We start from the raw sequence: 19,211 nt of genomic DNA on the forward strand, positions 1-19,211 counted from the left end.
TTGTGGATTTGATGTGCATTTCCCTGACTTTTATGATTAGGATGTTGAATATCTTTTCATTTGCCTTTATTGGCCATTTGTGTATCTTCTTTAAAGAAATATCTATTTGAGATACTTATTTTTTAACCATTTTATTGTTGCTTTGTTGTGGAATTTCCTTAATTGTTCTGGATATGAACTCCTAATCAGATACACATTTTGCAATTATTTTTTCTCATGCCATAGGTTGTTATTTTCACTCTGTTGATTGTTTGTTTTTAATGCAAAGGAGTTTTTAAGTTTGATGTAGTCTCATTTGTCTGTTTTTAACTGATCCCTTATTCTAATCAATCTAATCATTAAAAACAATAATAACCTGACCAGGCAGTGGCTCACTGGCTAAAGCGTTGAACTGGGATGCAGAAGAACCAGGTTTGAAACCCCGAGGTCGCCAGCTTGAGTGCGGGCTCATCTGGTTTGAGCAAGGCTCACCAGCTTGAGCCCAAGGTCACTGGCTTGAACAAGTGGTCACTTTGTCTTCTGTAGCCCCCTAGTCAAGACACATATGAGAAAGCAATCAATGAACAACTAAGGTGTCACAACAAAGAATTGATGCTTCTCATCTCTCTTTCTATCTGTCTGTCCCTATCTGCCCCTCTCTCTGTCTCTGTCACAAATAATAATAATAATAAACAAAATGAGCTTACCACAGTAGGAAATGACCTGGTCCTGAAGGAAATTAGGATGCTTTCTAATTTATCATAAATTAAGGAAAGATAAATCTAGTCATATATAAATAGTAAAGATATTTGAAAGTGCATTACTTGTCTGGTCTTTAATACTTCCCATCTGTAAACCACATCTCCAACTTCTGTTGTACGATATTATTATAGTCATTATGTAACCTATACTTCACCCAGGTGAGCAGTTGTGAGTATGCTAACAGCTGCCATTGATACCAGTTTCACATCCCTTACTATAAACCAGCCATTTATGTGAAGTGGAAATAAAGCATGCAGAAATTCCCTTGGATCTAAGAGTAGGATTTCCCCCAGTACAATTGTTTGTGGTTAGTTTTGTTATATCAGCTAAAAATATCAGCCAATCAGAGTTTAGGAGGGAAAAGACTTTCCCAAATAAATATGATTCCCAACAGCATGTTCTCTAAAGAATTTTTCAGGCTTGAAATCCTATAGAGAAGTAACTCAGTAGAACTCCATTCTACCACTATGAAGAAAAGTGTTGTTCCTCTTTTGGGTATCATCTTCCTGACTCTGATTGGAGTTCAAGGTAAGGGGTTCTGAGTTACATTAGGCTGTAAAGTGAGAGATGCAAATTGCTTTAAAAGCCTCTTGATTTGCCCCAATAGAGGTAACTGCTTTGCATGCATCAGTAAGTGATATGAGTCACTCATAAAAGCTTATCAGTGATGTGGTTGATTATCCAAAGTTTATATCTTAGACTTGCCAAATCAAAAAAAGTCTTCTCAGTCTTGGTGTGTGAATTCCTGGTATGTTGTAAGCATTGAGTAAATGTTTGTTGAACTGGGTGATAATGAGATGAAAGATTCTGTCTCCTAAGGTAATTTTATCACCGTGATATTGTTTCTTGATAAGTATACCTGTGCTTAACCAATTAAAGATTCAATAATTAAAGAAATTGTCCCTAATCTGTTTACTATCTACGTTTGTAACCTTGGTCAAATTAGTGAGCTTTTCTAGACTTCAGTTTCCTCAGCTGTAAAATGGAGATTTACAGTTATGCTTTTTCACCTACCTCATGATGTATGGCATATAGTAAGCACTGAGTAGATACATGCTGAATGGATGAACATATTAAGGAATAAAGATAGTGTATTTTAAAGAATTTCCAAAAGTTCAAAGCACTATTGAAAAGCAAAGCAGTGGGGAGGTGAGAATGGTGGTGCTAACTAGTTATTTTATGTAGAGCTTTCTGTCTGAACCAACACAAATTGCATTCTACTAAGGTCATATAATAAGTGGATTTGGCAATTGCTTAGGAAACTGTGGTCCACATAGCACACATGAATTCTGTATTTGTGTGTCTTGCCTGCAATAGGAATTTATTAAATCTTTTTTCCTAAGGTTGTAGACTATGGTAATTACAAGCAATGCCTTTGGACCCAAACTCTTCACCTGCCCTCTACAAGCTGAGTGACTTTGTTCTTTACATAACTTCTCTGAACTTTAGCTTCTTTGTCTGTGAAATGGAGGTAATGACTACTTCAAAAGTTTGTGGTAATGATTATTAGAAACCTAGTCAATGAGTAACAACCATGACTTAGTCAAATGTATCATTTTGACAGATAACCTAAATTGAGACATTGCCCAGAAGTGGTGTGTGCTACTCATTTCTCTTTCTCGTAGGAGCCCCAATGATGAGGAAGGGACGCTGTTCCTGCCCGGTCACCAACCAGGGGACGATCTACTTAAAGTCATTAAAAAACCTTGAACAATTTCCCCCAAGCCTTTCTTGTGAAAAAACTGAAATCATGTAAGTAAAATCTCATCCAACACATATACTTCATATTGGCAGAAACATTGAATTTAGTGTGATTATTACCCTGGGAATGCTTGCCCATAAAGACACTTAAAATTCAGATTCTTGCTCCTCTGTAAATCTGGCCTACTTCTTTCTTTTCTAAAAATACAAGCAATTTTGGGTAGAGATTAAGAACAAAGAGTTACATATTACAAAAGTAATAAATACATGTTCATTGTAGAAAATGTTTAATGCAGATAATACAAAATTAGAAAAATAAATATTATTTATAATCCTATCCTCAAGTGACAAATACCGTTACCCCTTGGTATGTAGTTTTTCAGATCAGTCTCTTTTGCTTTGTGTGTACATATATAGACACAAAAAATATATACATATATTTATAAATACAACATATACACACAAAAAATGAAATTATACTCTACATATTGTTTTATAATCTGCTTTTTCATGAACTCTAATACCATGAACATTTTTTGTGTCAGTAAATCTTCTGTAATAATGTCATCTTTTTCTAATAATGTCACTTTAATGGCCAAATTATATTCTATTATATGAATATACCATAATCTGTATGACCAATGCCAAAAGGTAGATTATTTTCAATTTTTTGCTACTGATATCAAACTTATATTGTGGCAATGTTGTGTCTTAAATTATTTACTATAAGTCATGCCTTTCTAAAGTATAGAATTGCTAGGTTAAAGTATATGCATACTTTAAGTCTTTTGAAGTTTAAATCAAAGATGATATGTAGAATAGCTACTCTTATTCTCAGATTATACTGAGAAATTAGAGGAAAAAAACTTAATTTTTCATGGAGAGTCTGCTGTGAGTAAATTTAAGAATTCAACCAATCTGTTAATTTTTTCTTAGGATAATATTTTATGTTTTAAGTAGCTTCCTTAGAAAATTTGGCAAAATTCATGATGATTTTTGTTGTTTCTATAAAAAGAGTAAGTATATTGATAAATTTTCTATTTTGCTTCTTCAGTTAAGCTTAAATAGCTATTTCTAGAACAAAAGAACCAATATCATTTTTAGATATAAGTTTCTTCCATTACATATACCTGTTGGATTTTAACAATTTTATGATTACATACTATCCTAGAAATTTATCTAACTCCCCCTACTCATTTAGAAAATGCTAAGGCAGGAAAAAGTCTGGAAGTCTCAATGCTTATAGTGATGACACAGTACACTCTAATTGGGGAGTTGAGTTCTGGGAATAAGATGAAGCATTTAAATTATTTAAATTAAAAAAAAATCTTGTTGCTATTTTCTTGGTAGTGCTACAATGAAGAATGGCTATCAAACATGTCTAAACCCAGATTCAACAAGTGTGAAAAAATTGATTGAAGAGTGGGAGAAACAGGTTAGTGAAAACAAGGAACAAAATTTTCTTTCTCTTTTTTTTTTTATTTTTTTATTTTTTTTTATTTTTGTATTTTTCTGAAGCTGGAAACGGGGAGAGACAGTCAGACAGACTCCCACATGCGCCCGACCGGGATCCACCCAGCACACCCACCAGGGGCGACGCTCTGCCCACCAGGGGGCGATGCTCTGCCCCTCCGGGGCGTCGCTCTGCCGTGACCAGAGCCACTCTAGCGCCTGGGGCAGAAGCCAAGGAGCCATCCCCAGCGCCCGGGCCATCTTTGCTCCAATGGAGCCTTGGCTGCGGGAGGGGAAGAGAGAGACAGAGAGGAAAGGGGGGGGGGTGGAGAAGCAAATGGGCGCTTCTCCTATGTGCCCTGGCCGGGAATCGAACCCGGGTCCCCTGCATGCTAGGCCAACGCTCTACCGCTGAGCCAACCGGCCAGGGCCAAAATTTTCTTTCTCTTAGAAATTAAGTTTGGAAGACAAAGAATCTATGTAGTTCCTTTAGAGGTCATTTTAAAAAATTTATATTATTGTGCTCCTATTTTGTTGCTGGAATGATGTCCTTACTTGAGGTATTGTTATAATTCCTGCATAGAGTATCACTTGTCTATCACACCATTAGAATGTGGGTTTAATGAGGGTAGGGAGCTTATCTTTCTTATTCAACACAATAAATACGTGTTGAACTGAATAGTAAGCACTGAGGATAGTAAGGTAATAAGATATAGTATCTTCTTACTGTAGCAAATATTCTAACAATAAATTAAAGTACAATGTGAAATATAAAAAATATGTACAAGAATTTTTTAAATTAATTAATTTAATTTTTACAGAGACAGAGAGTGAGTCAGAGAGAGGGATAGACAGGGACAGACAGACAGGAATAGAGAGAGATGAGAAGCATCAATCATTAGTTTTTCATTGTGCGTTGCAACACCTTAGTTGTACATTGATTGCTTTCTCATATGTGCCTTGACCATGGGCCTTCAGCAGACCGAGTAACCCCTTGCTGGAGCCAGCGACCTTGGGTTCAAGCTGGTGGGCTTTTTGCTCAGATGAGCCCGCTCTCAAGCTGGCGACCTCGGGGTCTCGAACTTGGGTCCTCCGCATCCCAGTCCGACGCTCTATCCACTGCGCCACCGCCTGGTCAGGCAAGAATCTTGAAGGTTATAGAAGAAAAAGTAATTAATTTTGCTGGAGGGAAGGGCAAGGATAAACTATTAAGGAAGACTTTTCATACATGTCAGGTGACATTTGATTTGGGTCTTGAAGGATAAGTATACTGATCAGAAAAATTAGGGGATGTTTCAAAATGAATATGAAGCTATAAAATAGCCCCTAAATTTTATGAGCATAATTAGGGGATATTTAAAAATGAATACAAAGTGCCTGACCTGTGGTGGCGCAGTGGATAAAGCATCGACCTGGAAATGCTGAGGTCGCCGGTTCAAAACCCTGGGCTTGCCTGGTCAAGGCACATATGGGAGTTGATGCTTCCAGCTCCTCCCCCCCCATTCTTTCTGTCTTTCCTCTCTCTCTCTCTCTCTCTCTCTCTCTCTCTCTCTGTCTCTCCCTCTCCTCTCTAAAATGAATAAATAAAAAAAATTAAAAATAAGTGTATAAAAAATTATAAAAATGAATACAAAGCAATAAAATATCCCCTAATTTTGCCTGACCAGGCAATGGAGCAGTGGATAGAGCGTCAGACTGGGACACAGAGGACCCAGGTTCAAAACCCTGAGGTCCCCAGCTTGAGCATCTGGTGTGAGCAAGGCTCACCAGCTTGAGCCCAAGGTCGCTGGCTCGAGCAAAGGGTCTACTCAGTCTGCTGGAGCCCCCCAGTCAAGGCACATATGAAAAAGCAATCAATGCACAACTAAGGTGCCACAACAAAGAACTGGTGCTTCTCATCTCCCTTCCTGTCTGTCTGTCCCTCTCTCTGACTCTGTCTCTGTCAAAAAAAAAAGAAAAAAGAATATCCCCTAATTTTTGTTAGCAGTATAGTTCACCAGGAGGGTAAGAACATAATGAAAAAAAAAAAGAATAGAATCATGAGAGAACTTGCTATGTTCAGGAAGTAATGTGTGTGGCGTTCAAGTAATGTGTATGGCGTTTGCATTAAGGGTTTGAGGTAAAAAGGTATACTAGGACAAAGTGGGAAGAATCCTGTATGACATGCTAAGGTGTTACGTTTAAAGAGGGCTACAGACTAAGTCAGTAGTAGTCAACCTGGTCCCTACCACCCACTAGTGGGTGTTCCAGCTTTCATGGTGGATGGTAGCGGAGCAACCAAAGTATAAATAAAAAGACAGATTTAACTATAGTAAGTTGTTTTAGAAAGATTTATTCTGCCAAACTTAGCGAAAATCCGACATAAAGTACTTGGTAAGTAATTGTTATTATATGCTTTAACTTGCTGTAACTCTGCTTTATAAATTTTATAAAGTAAAGTTACTTCCCTATTTTATAAATCACCATTACTGTGGAACGGGTGGGCAGTTAGAAAATTTTACTACTAACAGAGATACAAAAGTGGGCAGTAGGTATAAAAAGGTTGACTACCCCCAAACTACGTAGCCGGGAGCGAGGCTTCCAGAGTCGGACAGAATAGTGGTCCTATCACATACTAGCTATTCAACTTTGGGCAAGTCATGCTCTCCAAGCTCCAGTCTCCCCACTGGTAAAAAGTGGGTGATAATAGTACCAACTTCAGAAGGTTGTGCGTGGGTCAGTTAGGTCTTAAGCAAGGTTGGAGTGAGGATAGTAATAAGCCAGGAGAATGACAAAAGAAGACCAGTTAGAAGGCTGTTACCTCCTCCTCAAAGTGGGTGAAGAGGAGAGAATCAAAAGGAGACACTTTGAGAGTGAAGCAACTTTAAACCAGTTTTGAGGACAAAGAAGGGGGCCACAGTCTGAAGAGGTCAAATATAATATAAGAAAGAAGAAATGGTACAATAAAGAAATGTTTCTTTTCCCTCCCCCCTCTCCTTACAGGTCAGCCAAAAGAAAATGCAAAAGAAAGGGAAAAAAAAATTAAAAAGCAGGAAATTTCTGAAGGCTAAAAGATCTCAACGTCTTCATCAAAAGAAGATCACATAAACAATCACTTTACCTTTGTGTTAAAAAGGTTCTTTTTAACTATGCTGAAATAATTCCAATAGAGGATGGCACCTTAATCCATATGTTTGTTGATCTGACTAGAAATTTTAAAGCATCATTATGCAATTGTAATTAAAACCAGAAAGTGGCTTTTAAAATCCAAATGTTGAGAATTGTTAGGGGCTACAGTTTGTCCTTATTCTTCCGCCTACAGTCAGCTGTATTTCATCATGCTTAAGAGAATGATCTAAGAACACCCACACGAGGACACATGCCCACACATCCCACACACCAGCTGCCTGGGACAGCAGCCCAAGCTCCCTAGACCGCAGCCTGCGGTATCCAGAGAGTATTCTGAGGTACTATCAGCAAGCCCCAAGTTTGTCAGCATGCTGATAAGCCAAGCAGTTTGGCATTGAGCTGGATCTCACAAAGCTGCCATGGCATCAGCATCTGTATTTGTGTCAGCCTACAGGCCTCACACAGTGTATCTGAGAGGTAACTGCTGGTTGTTTCCAGGGACTACCACTGCAGAACACTAGCAGTTAGCTTTCAGAACCTTCTATCTTACTTTGAGGCCATGTGACTGACTCCATCCTGCCTACTAAGGCTGTCTGCTTTCTCTCTCTCTCTCTCTCTTCCTTCCTTCCTTCCTTCCTTCCTTCCTTCCTTCCTTCCTTCCTCCCTCCCTCCCTCCCTCCCTCTCTCTCTCTCTCTCTCTCTCTCTCTCTCTCTCTCTCTCTCTTTACCACTTTATTTCTATTGTTCCCCTTTGCCTCAGTCAAGCCAGAGAGTTCCTCACTGTCCTACCACAACTCAGTGCCTGCTTCCTCTACTGCGCAGGCAATGATCTTGCTGACCTGAGTCTGCTCTTTTCTCATTCTTTCCCCAACACCCCAAAGGAATGCCTTCTTCTCCCCACTCATCTCCACTTGACCTAGGCTCCAAGATTCAGTTCAATCCTGCCCCTTAAATAATACTCTCTGGACACAAATTAGCTTAAAACTTCTGTTTCACTTGTGCTCTACACCACAGAGGTAAGCACTTGTTTTCTAATTACTTTTTGTATTTATTCTATCTCTCCAACCAGATTGTCAGCTCTTTTTGGTCAGGGGCCACAGTTTATCTTCCTAAATCTGCCACCATGCCTCATATACTGTGGAACTAGGTTTTGAATAATTTCTTAGTTGCAGTGGTTACAGGTAGAACAACCAGACCATCTCCTCAGAGCAGGAAGTGGCTTTCTATTGGCTCCTCAATATTGAGTAACCCCTGGTAACCTCTTTGACTTATTATTTTCAGGCCATTGTCCCTGAAGGCAGCGGGGTTGATGATGCCATATCCTTGTCTTGTTATGACAGAATGTTAACTTGTCCTCGTTGGCAATTAAGAAGGATATTTTAAAACATTTATGAATATTCATAAAATATACAAAGTAGCTAGAATTGTAGAATCTTAAAATGGGAATCTTCCAAATAGCTTTAAAAATCAACCTGTATCCAACCTTTCCCCTCCCCATACAAAAATTCCTTTAGTACCATTTCTGACAATCCTCGGTTTTCTATGATCTGACAAGAAAGCTACCAACATCCTTTTGAAAACTCATTTTAGATAAATATTGTCTTTAAATGTCATTAAACTTTTCAGATTTTAAAGTAATGTGACTATCAAAACCTCACCAGGTCTCATGAAGAAAGGGGATATTAAGATACCAAAAGCAAAACCAATTAGTGTAGACATAGCTGGTGCCCACTTAACCTCTGCAGGGCTTGGAAACTCTCTTAAAAAGGAGGTTGAGTGGCTTGTATAGGACAGGATGTCTCTGGCCAGAATTTAAACATAGACTACTTTCCCCAATTTTTTTACTCCTTCCACTACAGATGCTTTTCAGTGCTGTCCAGTGGTGATCCCACCCCCACAGCGTCTTAGCTAATCATGAACCTCTAGCTCCTTCCATTGACTCACCTGAAAAATCTAAATGTTCCTTAATTGAGATTCTTTGACCCAGTTACCATGCATCTCATAGGTAAAGTGGACAGTGTATAACTAAAAGCCAGAAACCACATGTTATGGCATATAGGTACATGATAATTACTTGTCATTTATATATATATATATATACACATATATACTCTTTAAGCAAATAAGTAAGTTCAAAGCAGTATTGGCATATATACCTTGTACTCTGAAATAATCTCTTTGTAAAAAGACAATGGTATCAATAAATAAACCATTAATCAGAAACAAGTGTTGATTTTTTAATGTCTTGAACATATACTTCAACTGTTGTATGCTTAACAGGAATTCTCACATCTTTAATCATTGGCTTTCATCTTAGATAAGGTGTAATTGAAATAAAGACAAGGAGACCTTTTAAAGGGCTCTTTGGGGACAGAAAAAAAAAAACCTCTACGGGAAATTCAACAATAATGCCTTATAACAATATTGACTTATAAGCAGAGACAGATTAAGGTCGGTTGAGGCCCCGGGCGCAGAAGAAAATATTGGGCTCCTTAAAAAAAAGAGAGAGACATGTTAACCATATTTTTAAATAAATAAAAAATATTATGTACTATTAATGTTAAAATTGCACATATGAAACCACACTTGGTGTCATTAGAAAAAAGTGTAACGTTGGGGTTTGGCAGGGCCCTTCAGAAGTCGGGGCGCACTGGGCACGTGCCTACTGTTAAATCCACCTTTGCTTGTTAGACTTATGTGGGCTGATGCAGTGGATAAAGCATCGACCTGGGATGCTGAGGCCACTGGTTCAAAACCCTGGACTTGCCTGGTCAAGACACACATGAGAAGCAACTACTATAAAGTTGATGCTTCCTGCTTCTCCTCATCTTTCTCTCCCCTTTCTCTAAACCAATAAATAAAATCTTTAATAGTTATGTGGAATGAAATTTATTTCCTAATCCTGATAGTTCTATTCAAATGAGATATACACCCAGAAAAAAAAGGAAGAGTCCTCTTTTTCATATTCTAAAAGTATATATGTTTAAATATTTATAAAGCCTTAAGTAGTTGTGGTGGAGATCTAAGCATAAGCTATTAAGAGTGCAGGAAATTTGGACTGGAGATATTATGTAGTATGGATGCTCTAAGAAGGTTGAGAGTGGACGAAGAGTATCAGCCTGGTACATTTGAGGTACACTTGAGAGGCCAGACAGGTGTGATGTTTGGGCAGTAACAGCTGCTGACTATGGACATGACTACCCACAAGGGCCTTAACCTGAAAGACAGCAGGATGCTTTGGAGAGAGCTGATTCTGGATTCTGAAATATCTGGGCTAAACCCAAAAGCCCACCACTGAGCTGTATGACCTTGGTTCACATACACTAGTTAACCTTTCTGTGCACCTGTCCTCATTCAGGGCTATTGTGAGGAACATGCCCAGCATAGATCTTGGTGCATAGAAAGTACTTGGTGTCAGTTTCACCTTTCTCTGACTATTTACCTCTGATGCACCTCCCTTACAATGAAGGGTGTTCCACATCTTATACACAGAAGGATGTTTTCAGCACTGAAAAAATATGTTGGAGAAGTGAGATTAAATGCCTGAATGCCCAGTTCTTCATATCTATATTTTTATTGTCAGTCCAGGCCATCACTATCTCTTTAGTAGGCTACCATAATAGCCTCCTATTTCCCCTGCCGTCCCTTTTCTTCAACCTAAATCTTCCTTCCTTACCATTCATGACAGCTGGAATGATTCCTTCAAAGAAAAACTCATAGAATGTCACCACCTTGCTAAAAATCCAGTAATTTAGAATTAAATCAACCATACCATGCCCTACCAAGCCATATAAGAGCTAAGCTCTGCCTGCTTCTCTTGTTGCAGGAACCAAGGAAGCGACTCCCGAAGGAGAAATTCAGACAACATTCTGGGAGGAAGAGGTTTTATCAGCTAGCGAAGCAGCATGACCTTCTAGGCATCACAACATGAGCTCTCCGAAGTTAGCTTTTCTGAGTCTTATATACCTTTACAGCTTTAGCTTGTGTGTGACAAGTGCCTGATTTCTTTGACTTCTTTGTCTGCAGACCCACACGACTTTCGTGTCTCCAGGAGGGGAGGGAGTATGAGAGAAGGTTCAAACCGTTTTTCCTTGACTATTCACATATCCCGTTTTTCTTGCTTGTGTTGCAAGTTATTTCACGGACCGGATAAAGGTGCTGCACAGCTGTGGTTTGTTACTTTTCAAACTAACTCAGTCAGCCCTTAGAGCTCTTCCTCCTCACTCTGACCATGCTCACTCTATTCTCTCCCCATATATTGAGACCCAGCTTCACCTTCTTTCTATCTCTCAAGCACACTGAGTTTATTTCCTTCTCAAGGCATTTGCATATGCTGTTTCCTGTTGTGCTTTATTAACTTCGTTAAGCTGGGAACTCTGTTTCCCAGAATTCCCTTCCCTGTGTGGTTGTAGGTTAGAATTAGCCAAAGAGATACTTGTGCAAGATATATAAAATAGAAGTGAAGAAGTAGCCACTACTCTTAATTAGATATAACAACAGACACCTTGGAAGTAGTGGATCCCAGCTTACCTTTGCTCTCCTCCACATTTATTTTGTTTTCAAGACTTTGGCCTCAGGACCAGCACTGGTCCCAGGCTCTCCACCAGATCTTGGAAGTGTACTGTTGGGAAAACAGCTGTGTTAGGCTTGCTTGCTTGTATCTATTTTGCCTAATCAGTGCATGAGCATGGGGCAGTGCCATGTGTATATAGTCTATGTAAGGCTATGGGCGCTTGTGCTCAGGGCGGATTTCATATGGCAGATTGCAGATTGTCTGTGCAGCACTGGGAAGGGCCATTTTGCTGTTCATTTGCCTGAGAAGCAGTTTTCCCCTGCCTGTGTGCTTGTCTGCCACTGCGAGACTTTATTAAATGGGAATGGCCCAACACTTTCCAGCTCCACAGCTCCTCTACCATCTGCCTGAATCCATGTGGACCTTGGCCACCTACATTATTACATGTACCCACAGAAGCTGTAGTTACACAAAAGCCACAGCTTCCCACAGGCCTCTAGCAGTCCCAGTTTGGCAGCTGGACAGGGCTTGGCTTCTTGGATTTCTCTCATGAGCTCTTATAGTCCAACTGGACCAGTGCTTCTGATGGCTTCGCCACTGAATCTTTCTCCAACCCCTTCGTTATCCTCCCAGACTTTCTCTTCTTGAGATTCCTCTTCATCTGTGTAAGATCTGATCCCTGTAGTAAATTCTTTAATTCCATAATATTCAGAATGGCTCTGCTTCCCTAACTGATATACCTGTACCTGAAGTACTCTTGGCATGGCTGTTCCCACCTCATCGTTTGAGTTTCAGCCTGTCAATCAGGTCTCCTTCCTTTCTACCATTAGAGAGATGGCCATTCTCTCCCAGGAGCTCTTTAGTGTTTTTTGTTTTTGTTGTTGTTTTTTTTTTTTGTATTTTTCTGAAGCTGGAAACGGGGAGAGACAGTCAGACTCCCGCATGCGCCCGACCGGGATCCACCCGGCACACCCACCAGGGGCGACGCTCTGCCCACCAGGGGGCGATGCTCTGCCCCTCCAGGGCGTCACTCTGCCACGACCAGAGCCGCTCTAGTGCCTGGGGCAGAGGCCAAAGAGCCATCCCCAGCGCCCCGGCCATCTTTGCTCCAATGGAGCCTTGGCTGCAGGAGGGGAAGAGAGAGACAGAGAGGAAGGAGAGGGGGAGGGGTGGAGAAGCAAATGGGCGCTTCTCCTATGTGCCCTGGCCAGGAATCGAACCCGGGTCCCCCACATGCCAGGCCAACGCTCTACCACTGAACCAACCGGCCAGGGCCCCTAGTGTAGTGTTTTTCAAAGTGGGGTGTGTGCACCCCATAGGGTGGATAAAAAGAGGATATTTACAATATATTTAATACATTAAAACATATATTGGAACCTAATATATGTAATGTTTTAACTAGTAAAAAAAGAACCAAAGATACTATAAATCTGAATCCAGCAAATGGTACTGGCATCTTCAGTCAATGCATTTGTCTGGCGATAGTCTGCCCATTTCCTGTAGAAAAAGTGAGAATTCCACAACTGGGAGGGATTGACACATGCCCTCATCAGCCAGTTACTTTCTTTCTGCACTTGGCAATGATGGGTTGCCACTAATATGGGCACAATCCTCTTTGGCTAATTCTAAACTAGAACCAGGATCATGAAGATTATCAGATAGATTGCTATCTAAACCAAACTTAACAAAATGAGCAAGTGGCTTTAAAATATTCCTACCAAGAAAGCCATATGGAAGGTAAAACTAATAATGTAAATGTAAACAAGAGAATAAACATACATACAGGTGATACCTGTTCTAACTTTACTGAAAAGAGCACAGAATTTAAAAGAACTTTGTGGCTATAGTTCGTTTCATTCTTTTTTATTACAATCAGATAAATCAATCAAGCTTCATCACAATCTGAAATTATCTTTTAAAAATATTTACATCGTTATTCTCTGTCCACTATCACATCACAAACATTAAGTTTCTTGACTGAAGAATACTTGGTCCTCTTCACCACTGCATCCATATTGCCTGGTATTTAGGGGGCACTTAATATGTGTTTTTTGTTGATTGATATGTACTTCACTGCTGTGGACCAGCGCGGCTCCAAGTAACGGTGCGGAATTAAGGAAATACACTTTGTCAGAACAAAACCGATGGGACCGGGAGGACTCTTCAAACTCCCTGGCAGTACCTGAGTGCCCCATAGCCCCAGTTTGCTTTATTATATAGTCATATGCAAATCAAGGACCCTGATACAAAGTTGCACATTAAAGGCTAAGACAGTTAGCCCTGGCAGGTTGGCTTAGTGGTAGAGCCTCGGCCTGGCGTGCAGAAGTCCCAGGTTCGATTCCCGGCCAGGGCACACAGGAGAAGCGCCCATCTGCTTCTCCACCCCTCCCCCTCTCCTTCCTCTCTGTTTCTCGCTTCCCCTCCCGCAGCCAGGGCTCCATTGGAGCAGAGTTGGCCCGGGCGCTGAGGATGGCTCTGTGGCCTCTGCCTCAGGCACTGGAATGGCTCTGGTTGCAGCAGAGCGAAGCCCCAGGTGGGCAGAGCATTGCCCCCTGGTGGGCATGCTGGGTGGATCCCGGTCGGGCGCATGCGGGAGTCTGTCTGACTGCCTCCCTGTTTCCAACTTCAGAAAAGTACAAAAAATAAAAATTAAAAAAAAAATAAATAAATAAATAAAAAATAAAGGCTAAGATAGGAACTCTCCCAAGGCAAAAACAGGATACATTAGTGAAATCTACAAACATCTGAAACAAAGAAAGAGTCAGAGGAAGGGCATGTATTGATATATTGCTTCCTGCAACCCAAGGAAGGAAGTGGAGTGGGTGGAAATACTCAGCATCAAAGCCAAATATGGAGATGGAGGGGGGAGAACTTAGCCCCCTGCCAAGCCTCTAATCTAGAATGGCTTTTTGCCATTAACAGTCCACAACACTTCACCACAATTTTTTTCCCAGGCCTTCTTCAAATCAATCTCAGCTACTCTTACCATGGTCATCCAAACTTACCATGCTCACCCTACCCTCAGCTTTGCTCATGCTCTTTTGTTCATCTGCTCCCCTCAACAGCCCCCACAATCCATCTGGCTCTCACCTACACATGGTTCAAGTCTTGCTTTTCTGTGATTGTTCCCAGAATGCTCCCAGTTACGCTGAAATCCTCCACTTGTGATTTCCCTGTCATAAAGTGACTTTAATTATTAGGAAGTATTCTCTGATATAAAATTTAAATTATTTTGCTATACCAGAAAGCAGTTTGGGCCTTGGCCGGCTTGCTCAGTGCATAGAGCATCAGCCAGCATGCAGATGTCCTGGCTTCGATTTCCGGTCAGGGCACACATAAGAAGCGACTACCTGCTTCTCTTCCCCTCCTCCTCTCCCCCTTCCCTCTCTCTTTCTCTCTTCCTCTTTCACAACCAGTGCCTCGATTGGTTCGAGTGTCAGCTCTGGGTGCTGAGGATAGCTCGGTTGGTCCAAGTATCGTCCCCAGATAGGGGTTGCCAGTTGGATCCAGGTCAGGGCACATACAGGAGTCTGTCTCTCTATCTCCCCTCCTCTCACTTAAAAAAAAAAAAAAGAATTTGAGCCCTGGCTAGATAGCTCAGTTGGTTAGAGCATCTTTCTGAAACACAGAGAAAGCAGTTTGTTTCTAAACAAAAATTATATATTGGAGTCATTGGTAAAGAAATCAATAAAAAATTTAATCTGTAAACTCTACTTTAGAATTTAAATGCCAGTGTTATTGCAGTCAGTTAATTAGGAGAAAGACATTTCTTTATACCTCCTGGGAAAATAGAAAGCTGCTTTCTCATTAGAAAGGACTATAAAGAGAAAGATTGCAATCACCTGTGCTTTAGTGTACTATCACTTTCCTTTTTGCCTATCTAGAATCAAGATGTCATTGTGAAAAAAATAAATAGGCAACTGATAAGGAGTTAACTATCTTCTAGTTTAAGAGACCACATGAGGCATTTGACACTGAGTTCATTAAAAGTTCAAAGGAGGAATTTTAACCCTACATTATAAGAAAGCACACAAATCACAAAGGCACAAATTCAAGTCTGTGAATAAGATTATGAGCTGGTGTAAACTGATAAAAGATTAGAGGCAAAGATGCCAACTTATACATAACTATTTGCTTTCTTTAAAAGTCTGCTAGTCCTGGCTGGTTTGCAGGGTTGATTAGAGCATCATCCCAATATGCTAAGGTTGCGGGTTCAATCTCCAGTCAGGGCACATACAAGAATCAACCAATGAATGAATGCATAATTAATGTCTCTTTCTCTTCTCTCTCCCTCTTCCTCTCTCTCTAAAATAAATTTTTTTAAAAGCTGCTATACAAATAAAGAAATCTCATTCTTTATATATAGTACTTCAATATACTGTTTCAAGTTGACTGTTTTCGTAAAAAAACTTATTGTTTTAAAAAAGGAAAGAGTTGCTGGTATCTCCATCTCCAGGGAAAGAGGCCTCGCTTCTGCCCCTGTGTGGAGTGTAGGACAAAGTATGTCCAGCCACCTACAATCAGTTCTTCTTAACCATTGGAGTAGACAGCCTGAACTTCAACCAGAAGGAGGAACTAAACACCAAAATCCATAAATTTGAGAAGAGAAATGTCAAAGTAAACCATATAACAGAGAGAAAAAATATACGCATTGTTACTTCAAAAGAGAACTGCCAGTTATCACATCTACAATGTTTTTTTTTTTCTTTTCTTTTCTTTTTTTCTTGAGAGAGGCCAGGAAAGAGAGACAGAAACATCGGGCTGCTCATGTATGTGCCCTGGCAAGATCCATGCTCCAAGACGACGCTCCAACCAACTGAACTGTCCGGCCAGGGCTTAATTTTTATTAATTTTTTTTTTTTAAGAAAGAGGAAGAGAGAGAGAGGGGAGAGAGAAGGGAAGCGTTTATTAACCCAGTCATTCATGCATTCTTTGGTTTCTTCCCATGTGTGTCTTGACCAGGAGTTGAACCTGCAACCTTGTTGTTTCAGGGTGATGCTCTTAATTGACTAGGCTAACTGGCCAGGGCCACATCTGCCATCTTAAAAGCAGCAGAATTTACCTCAGACTGGATGTCTCTTGTTTGGGGCCTTTGATTAGGGCCAAACTAGCAAGGAGTTTTTATATAATGGAAGTTAAAGCAAAAGTGAGCTCAATTTCTCTGAATAATAAGGAAACAGGAATTGTCTCTGGCAGCCAGGGAGGCTGTTGGGGAAGCTGGAAGAGGGAAAAGAAGAGGCAGTGGAGGGAGATGGAAGGGAGGCTGTAAAAATGATGGCAGGCTGGATTAAAGGCAGAGGAGCGCAGTGAGAAATTTCCTGTGGTCGGACCACCAGCTTTAAAACACTGGTGTGTAACACTCAGCTTTAAATGTAAGCCTTCCTGAGACCCTCTGGAAATATTGGGAAAAGTTTTGGATTTCTCATCATTGGTGGGATAGGGGCTTCAGTGATTTTATTCAAATATTGAATGTAACTCCAGAATGCTAAAAAAAACTGCAGCCACCTGGGTTATGTAGCAGCCATGGAGGTGTGCTGTTGGGATCACCCTTCAACAAAGAACTTACTGATGGGCCGCAAGAAGGGCAGTTAGGCCCTGGCCAGTTGGCTCAGTTGTAGAGCGTCGGCCTGGCATGCAGGAGTCCCGGGTTCAATTCCCAGCCAGGGCACACAGGAGAAGCGCCCATATGCTTCTCCACCCCTCCCCTCTCCTTCCTCTCTGTCTCTCTTCCCCTCCCGCAGCTGAGGCTCCACTGGAGCAAAGTTGGCCCGGGCGCTGGGGATGGCTCCATGGCCTCTGCCTCAGGCGCTAGAATGGCTCTGGTTGCGACAGAGCAACGCCCCAGTTGGGCAGAGCATCGCCCCCTGGTGGGCATGCCAGATGGATCCCGTTCGGGCGCATGCAGGAGTCTGTCTGCCTCCCCATTTCCAACTTCAGAAAAAATACAAAATAAAAATAAATAAGGGCAGTTGACTGACACCCTCTAGCTGTCTCTCTGGAGAGGAGACTCGGTTCAGGTTTCAAGGTGAGGCCAACTTCAAGCAGTCTCCAGCCAATGACTGACTACAGAAGAAATACCAGGGACTGATCATTTCTGCACAATGCAGGATTCCTCCAGTGGGCAATCTTCAATCAGGTGCTCCCCCTTCATTTGCTAAGACTTTCTCAGATCTCCATTGCAGTCTGAGGCAGTCTTGGCCCAATTCATCTTTTCTCCACTGTTATTTTCATTAGAGCTATCTCTCGTAAACTTCTTGTGCATCTGCTTCTGTCTCAGTGCCTACTTCTCAGAGATCCCAAATTACATAGGTTAGATATAATATACTTTTTATTTTGAGCAATAAATATTAGTATCTCATATGGCCCCACACACAGACCTTTAACACCAGGAGAAACCTTGCAGATGGTTATACAACAACGAGCCTGGAAATTAAGAGACTGGAGTTTGTTTCTGGTCCTGCCACTCATTGGCTGAGTAGCCTTGACAAGTCTCATAACCTCTCTGAGTAGCAATTTCCTCATCTGCAGATTGAAGAATGAGAGACTGTGATCTTTAAGGTTTCTCCCAATACAGCCTGGCTTGTGGTGGCACAGTGGATAAAGTGTTGACCTGGAATGCAGAAGTCACTAGTTCAAAGTCTGGGGCGTGCCCCGTCAAGGCACATATGGGAAGCAACCAATGTGAACATAGGGGAACAACTAAAGTGAAGCAACTATGACTTGATACTTCTTACTTGCCACCCCCTCTTCTCTCTGTAAAATCAATAAATAAAATTTTATTTAATTCTTTCCTTTCATGGTCTATACAGTAGATCATAGTAGGTTAATAGCTACTTGATGACTTAACTTGGCCATCTTTTGTAATGATGTTTCTTGTACTCCTTTAAATATATTTAAATATTAAAATAATTGTCATGTGTAACTAGTTTAAGACTGCCAGAATGTGAGAATGCCACTTCTCTGGGGTTAAATTATTTTGATAACAATGAGATGGACATTAGAAGACTACAAAAGGAGTTCATTCTTTCTTTATTCTCTATCAAATACTATGCCAAATAATGTCCAGGTATTTCCCACTTGCTCCATTCCTCTGCTTGAAGGTAAGAATCTCTAATCATCCAGCTACCCCTGTAGGTCTCCCAGGTTGGGGACAGACAACAGAGGGGAGGCTGTTTTTTTTAGAATGAAGTCCCCAAGGATCATATAACCAGGAGCACATTCCAGGGGAGGGGCGAGAGGTGTTCTCACCATTTTTATTAATTTCCTGAAATAAATAGGATCCTTGAGGTTGTGGATCCGTGAAGACATCTCACCACAACTTCCATATCATTTGGGTTACAGAGGAATCAGTTTCTTCCTAGTAATTTCTAGAAATAAAAAAGCAAGCAAGTGTGATTCATAAACTAAGAAAAAAATAGGTAATTTACACACATTACATGTCTGTCCCCCTATTGTCACTTGTATTCTGAAAAGGGATCAACAAATCTTTATATACTGGAATTAGAAATAAAATTTAAAAATACTAGCCATAACCTATTACATTTCCCATTAGAAAAATTACTTAGTGGTATTAGAAGATATTGGGTCCCGTGATGGGAATTTTCCTAATAGGCTCCGATGACAGAAGTCAGGAACACCCAAACTCAATCACGTCAATGGTCATTACACAGTCTAAATTATTCCTGTAGTAACAGCA

The 19,211-nt window shown here is 40.8% G+C and overlaps 1 protein-coding gene across 1 annotated transcript; it reads left to right on the forward strand.

The window, feature by feature from the left end:
- Positions 1–1,158: 1,158 nt before the first annotated feature.
- On the forward strand, positions 1,159–9,220 carry CXCL9 (C-X-C motif chemokine ligand 9). The gene is made up of 4 exons (XM_066232587.1): positions 1,159–1,269; positions 2,367–2,493; positions 3,793–3,877; positions 6,877–9,220. Exons 1-4 carry the CDS (start codon positions 1,209–1,211, stop codon positions 6,979–6,981), a joined length of 378 nt encoding a protein of 125 aa, XP_066088684.1. The 5' UTR covers positions 1,159–1,208; the 3' UTR covers positions 6,982–9,220.
- The last annotated feature ends 9,991 nt before the right edge of the window (positions 9,221–19,211 follow it).

The sequence above is a fragment of the Saccopteryx bilineata genome, chromosome 5 (assembly GCF_036850765.1).
Source record: "Saccopteryx bilineata isolate mSacBil1 chromosome 5, mSacBil1_pri_phased_curated, whole genome shotgun sequence".
Lineage (NCBI taxonomy): Eukaryota > Metazoa > Chordata > Mammalia > Chiroptera > Emballonuridae > Saccopteryx > Saccopteryx bilineata.

Bases quoted from the DNA above. Each gene is read 5' to 3' on its own strand.
- CXCL9 (XM_066232587.1), top strand. From the start codon at position 1,209: ATGAAGAAAAGTGTTGTTCCTCTTTTGGGTATCATCTTCCTGACTCTG. The intron at 2,494-3,792 runs GTAAGTAAAATC...TTTTCTTGGTAG, and splicing joins TGTGAAAAAACTGAAATCAT to TGCTACAATGAAGAATGGCT. The intron at 3,878-6,876 runs GTTAGTGAAAAC...CTCTCCTTACAG, and splicing joins TTGAAGAGTGGGAGAAACAG to GTCAGCCAAAAGAAAATGCA.